At 36.2% G+C, this 5995-nt stretch overlaps 1 protein-coding gene across 1 annotated transcript in view; it reads right to left on the bottom strand.

The window, feature by feature from the left end:
* Window positions 1–4948: 4948 nt before the first annotated feature.
* KRT26 (keratin 26) overlaps window positions 4949–5995 on the bottom strand; it is a 6905-nt gene continuing 5858 nt past the window's right edge. The window contains exons 7-8 of the mRNA XM_008586066.1: window positions 5696–5763; window positions 4949–5079 (exon numbers count right to left, since the gene is read on the bottom strand). Coding sequence (XP_008584288.1) covers window positions 4949–5079; window positions 5696–5763 — 199 coding nt within the window. The remainder of the gene's footprint in view (window positions 5080–5695; window positions 5764–5995) is intronic.

The raw sequence follows: 5995 nt of genomic DNA, 5'->3' as shown, positions 1-5995 counted from the left end.
TCTTCTCTTCTCAGCTCTTTTGTTTGTCCTTTTATAGACAGTTCCCAAGTGTGGATGAAATTCTGCCTACATGAAGTAAAACACGGCTTGCCAGTCTCAGCAAGTTAGCATAATTGGATGATTTTTTCTAATTAGTAACTAACTTTGCTGGGCTCCTTTCTGTAGGAGGACAGTTGCCCTCAGGTTGGTGGTTATCTGAGAAGTGGGTCTGGGTGGAGCAATGTCAGGTTCATTATTACATTTTACAATTGTGAGTGAGTCATTCTTCACTTCCATCCTTAGAAGATAAACCTCATTAGTCCATTACAGAATAAAAATCTACCATCATGGTTTTGGGCTATTATGCCAAGGCAGGTTTTGATGTTTCTCAGACATTTTCTGCTTTTATTTTCACAATTCTTTCCACGTAAGTAGAGAATAGGACTGTAGTCGTTATTTTCCCAACCTGGTCCTTCAATCACCAGGCTTTATTTTATTTTATTTTTAAAATTCCTCTTGCCACTGTTTCTGACGGGCAGTTAATGTCCATTTTGACTGACGTGCATTATATTTTGTTGACGCTTACTTATGACTGGGCTAGTTGTCGTCTCTTATCCATTTTGGTAATTAGAAACACACCCATAATTGCTGTTGTGTTTTGTGGGGGTTTGGAAGGATATTAACTTATTTCCTGAGCTTGCAAAATTTGAAGCAAACGTGGAAGGAACTATTTCATTTGTGTTTACTTCGTTGTGGCTTAGCTCAAGTGAAAGTCATAAGTAAGCTCACTGTTTACTGGGTGTGGATTCATGTAGATTTATCCAACACCCTAAATATTATAGAAATGTTAAAAATTGACAAAAATTGTGTATATTTATGGTGTATAACATGATATTTTGATATACATATACATTGTGGAATGGCTGAATCAAACTAAGTAACATATGCATGACCTCACATGCTTTTTTTTGGTGGAGAGACCATTTAATCTACTCTTTTAGCAATTTTCAAGTATACAATATATTGTTATTAATTGTAGTCACCATGTTGTACAATATGAAAGTATCCCTGCTGTCTAACTGAAACTTTGTATCCTTTTACCGACATCTCCCCAATGCATTTCACTGAAGATTAGTGATATTGAGCATTTTTTCATGTACCTGTTGGCCATTTGTATATCTCCTTTTGGGAACGCCTTTTAAATTGGCTTATTTATTTTCTTGTTATTGAGTTGTTTGAGTTCCTTTATCAGATATATGGTTCACAATATTTCAATTAAATAGGTTCATTCATGTTGCTGAAAATGACAGGATTTCCTTCTTCTTTTTCTTTAAATTGAATAGTATCTCATTGTGTATATATATCACATTTTCTTTATCCATCATCTATGGATGAACACTGATGCCCTATCTTGGCTATTGTGAATAATGCTGCAATAAACATGGGAGTGCAGATTTCTCTTCAACATACTGGTTTCATTTCCTTTGGATACATACCCAGTAGTGGGATTGCTGGGTCATATGGTAGTTCTATTTTTAAATTTTTGAGGAAGCTCCATACTCTCTTCCATAAGGGCTGTACTAATTTACATTCCCACCAGCAGTATATGAGGATTTCCTTTCTCCACATCCTCTCCAACACTTATCTCTTGTCTTTTTTTTATAATAGCCATCCTAACAGGTGTGAGGCGATATCTCATAGCAATCGCAATTTGCATTTCCCTGAAGATTAGTGATTTTGAGCATTTTTCTATATACTCACTGGCTATTTGCATGTCTTCTTTTGAGAAATGTCTTTTAAATCAGGTTATTTGTTTTCTTGCTATTGACTTGTTTGAGTTTTTCTTAATATATTTTGGATGTTAATCCTTTATTAGATGTGTGCTTCACAATGTTTTCTCCCAGTCTGTGAGTTGTCTCTTCATGGTTTCCTTTGCTGTGTGGAAGGTGTTTAGTTTGATGCAATCCTATTTGTCTATTTTTGCGTTTGTTGCCTGTGTTTTTGGGGTAAAATAAAAAAATCTTTGCCCAGACCAATGTCAAGAAGTTTTCTCCCTATATTTTCGTCTAGTAGTTTTACAGTTTCAGGTCTTATGCTTAAGTGTTTAATCTATTTTAAGTTAATTTTTGTATATTGGGTGAGATAAGGGCCCAATTTCACTCCTCTGCATGTGGATCTCCAGTTTTCCCAGCACCATTTATTGAAGAGACTTCCCTTTCCCAATTGTGTGTTCTTGACACCTTTATTCAAAAATAAATTTACCAGAAGTGCTTGGGTTTATGTCTGGGATCTCTATTCTGTTCCATTGGTCTATGTGTCTGTTTTTGGGCCAGTACCATGATACTTTGATTACTATGAATTAGTAGATTTTGAAATCAGGTAGTGTGATGCCTCCAACTTTGGTCTTTTTGATCAAGGTCTTTTGTGGTTACATATGAATTTTAGGATTGCTTTTTCTGTTTATGTGAAAAATGTCATTAGAATTTTGATAGGGATTGCACTGAATTTGCAGATCACTTTGGGTGATATGGACATTTTAACAATTAATTCTTCACACCCATGAACATGGGATATCTTTCCATTTATTTGTTACTTCAATTTCTTTCAATCAATGTTTTATAGTTCTCAGTGTATACATGTGGATTCATTTTTATCTTGTCTTTAGTTTTTCAATTGGTAGTTCACAATTAAGGATGTTCAATAAATGTTTTTGGGATCTGTCACGTATTGGTAACAGTATTTTACTTTTTAAAATTTTTGGTTTTTTGCAAATACTCACTTTTTGGAAACAAGGAAGAGTACTCAAGTTTTCTAACCTTCATTTCAAGGAGTATGGTTGTCTGTTAAAAGCATGCATTTTGGAATTACAGTTTATGCTTGTATTAAGTATAAATCTGTCTTACCTAGATAGACAAGTCTATATGCTTAAGGAGGAAAGGGTAGATACATAAATATGGAAGTAAAATTGTTCTTGGAAAGAACAGAAATTTTATTGGGAATAAAAAGGAATGACTACTATTGGTGATCACAAGAGAAAGAGGGTCCAACCCTGTGTTTGTAAGATGATGCTTTAGCCAAGTGTTTTGAGAGAGCTGCGGATGCAGCTCCAGTCTTCCAATTTTTGTGAAATAGAGCCTCTGACGGACCCTCCTAGTCAGAACGAAAGAGTAATGAAGCATAATGAGGGAAACTATAGCCCAAGGGAGGGTGGCATCCAGTGACCAGGACTTAATCACTATGGGGGCAGAGAAGGGAGGTGCTGGGAGAGGAGCTAGAAGTGGACAGCTGCCAGAGAGATAAAGACCATAGGAATATTGTGGGCACCCTATACTAGAAGTCATGCTCCTAGTTGTGTCATTGATGATTATGCACTAAGAGTCTGCCTAATTTGTGGTCCCTCTTGGGTGGCAATGGAATCTTAGTATGAAAACACAATGTCCTTGAGTGAACTTCCTATGCTGATTTTGTCCTGTTCAGTGGGCTGTGGTCTCCACTGTGGAGAGGGCGATCTGGATTTGAATCTAGGTCCCATTACACATCAGTTGTGTAGCCCTGGGGAAATTCCTTCATCTATTTGAATATGTTTTCTCATATAGAAAATAAATATAACACCTACCTCATAGCCTTTATGAAGATTAAATTGGTTAATGCATGAAAAGAAAGTTAAAACACACTCAGTAAATGTCAGATATTGTCACTTTAGTTCTGCAATTGAAAGGTCTTCTAACTTGACTTGATCCAACTCCATACCATTGAAATTATAACCTCCATCACCACAGTGGTGGCCATTCATCACAAGAAGACCCCAGCAAAGGAAATTTTCAGCTGTATCTATATCTCAAGAAACTATCTCCAGGCTGAGGTCAACTAGCTTGTGTGGAAGTAGGAAATAATGGCAATCAAGATTATCTTTGAGACTTGGAGATGCAGCTTCAGTAAGCCCATCACCTTGAGATGGTATAGTTCAATGTTTATGGGCCATTCTGAATTCCACATTTTCTACATACCAGTTGTCCTGTCATGCAAGTTGGAAATCCAGGTTATTGCAGAGCTCCCTGCCTCATTTAACACAAATTGAAAAAACTTTGTTAGCCTAGAATTTTGCTGCTCTTCAGCCCCTGGTGGACTTTCCAAAATAATTTGTTAAGTATGTCAGGCAGAATCTTGTGTGTAGGAGGATATGAGCAAGATTTAGAACTACCCGCAGTAGTAGCAGTGCTAAATTTGCTTAGTCATCACTATGGTAGGGGAAGAGAGATACATGTGCTATAGGATGGAAAAACAGTTATCCGGATTCAAATTCGACAAACTAACATTTGCTGATTATCCATGCAGGCTAGGCATTGTAAGAGTGAACAAATCCTAATAATCAATGGTATAATCTTTTACTTCCACAGAAGCCCAAACCCAAAGAGATCAAGTCATTTACTTAGTTAATATGGGACAGATTCGGGACCAGAGATTAGCGCTAGTGCTCCTTCCTATTTGTCCTGTTATTAATTGAGGTAAATATGACTGTGAAGTGAAGCACATTATCTTATTAGTATGTCCTTAATACTGTCACATTGAGATCAATCGTAAAAACAAAAAAGAACCAGATTTATAAAAAACAACTTGCAGCAGAATTTTTTAATGAAATGGCAAAAAGTTCTCCAAATAAAAACATAAACTAGGGACAGAGCAAGATTTTTGCTTTTCTTGAAAAAGATTACGTACAAAGAACATGAGAAAAGAAAGGGAAGGAAAACAAAATCTAGAACTTTAATTTTTAAGAACAGAAATGAATAATTTTTTGGAAAAGCAGGCTTTTTTTGTAAGTAATTTGTTCCTCATTATGGTGCTTTATTTATTTATTCTGTTTTGGCAGCTGGCGGTAGGAGATCTGAACCCATGGCCTTGGTGTTATAGGGCTGTGCTATAACCAACTGAGCTAACTGGCCAGCCCCTGTTATGGTGCTTTAGAAGGTGCTCATTGCTCCATTGTAATGTTGCTTATTTTAGAGGATTTTTCTTCTACTGAGTGAACCCTCAGTGAAAGGACGTTGCCAAGTTGATCCAGCTCCTCAACCACTGTTTTGACAACAGTTTCTTCTGTTGAGTCTAAAATAAAATAAATGAAAGTTTAGAGATCATTCTTAGCAGGTTGAAAAGTATTTATTCATAATGGGTTTTTTTAAAAAAATGCTTTTTAAAAATGGTTTTTGCAAGTTTGTGGTAAATTGAGATATAATACTGTGTTTGACATCAATGCTTACTTAGCAAGACCCTGGACTTTCTTATATTTACCACTGTTTTTTTTAGAGCAATGGGCCTTTGAAAACATAAATGAAATATGGATTAAAACAACCTAAATGTCAGGCAAATGTAGGTAAATGTGTCGTCTTCTTTTAAGTAACCAACTTGCCTTATTTTTGTGTTTAAAGTAAAGTAGCTCTTTTATCAAAACATTGAAACTGTGAAAAATAACACATTCCAGGTAAGAAAAGATGCTGGGGGAGTGATTCCTCATTTCATTTCAGTGATTTCATTATTTAATCACATCTGTTCTATAGGATTACAAAATACAAATATTGAGAACTCTCATCATGACCCCTCATCCCTTCGTTCACTAGAACTAAGCTTAGAAACAAATTTTATTCAGTTAACTAATAAGTGACTTATTTAATACAACTGCTGGAGTTTAAAAGAGCTACATCAAGTAAGAAACCTTCTGTACCTTTGACATGATTTCCAGAATTTACAGGTGTAGATCCTGTTGATTTATAACACGTGGATTTGCTTTTTCTGTGAAAAGAAGAGTAAATTACTGCACTTTTTTTCTTTCATTAAGGAGCTCATAAATAATTATAATTTGGGAATAAAAGATTTGGAGTCTAGTTTCAATAAGATTCAAATTCCTCTTATGGGGCCGGCCTGGTGGCGCACTGCTACAGTGCGCTGCTTGGGAGTGCGGCCGGGCTCCCGCTGAGGGTTCGGATCCCACATACAGACCGGTTCCCGCTCACTGGCTGAGCGA

The sequence above is a fragment of the Galeopterus variegatus genome, unplaced genomic scaffold (assembly GCF_000696425.1).
Source record: "Galeopterus variegatus unplaced genomic scaffold, G_variegatus-3.0.2 Scaffold3817, whole genome shotgun sequence".
Taxonomy (NCBI): Eukaryota; Metazoa; Chordata; class Mammalia; order Dermoptera; family Cynocephalidae; genus Galeopterus; species Galeopterus variegatus.
This window is presented reverse-complemented; position numbering and strand designations above follow the sequence as displayed.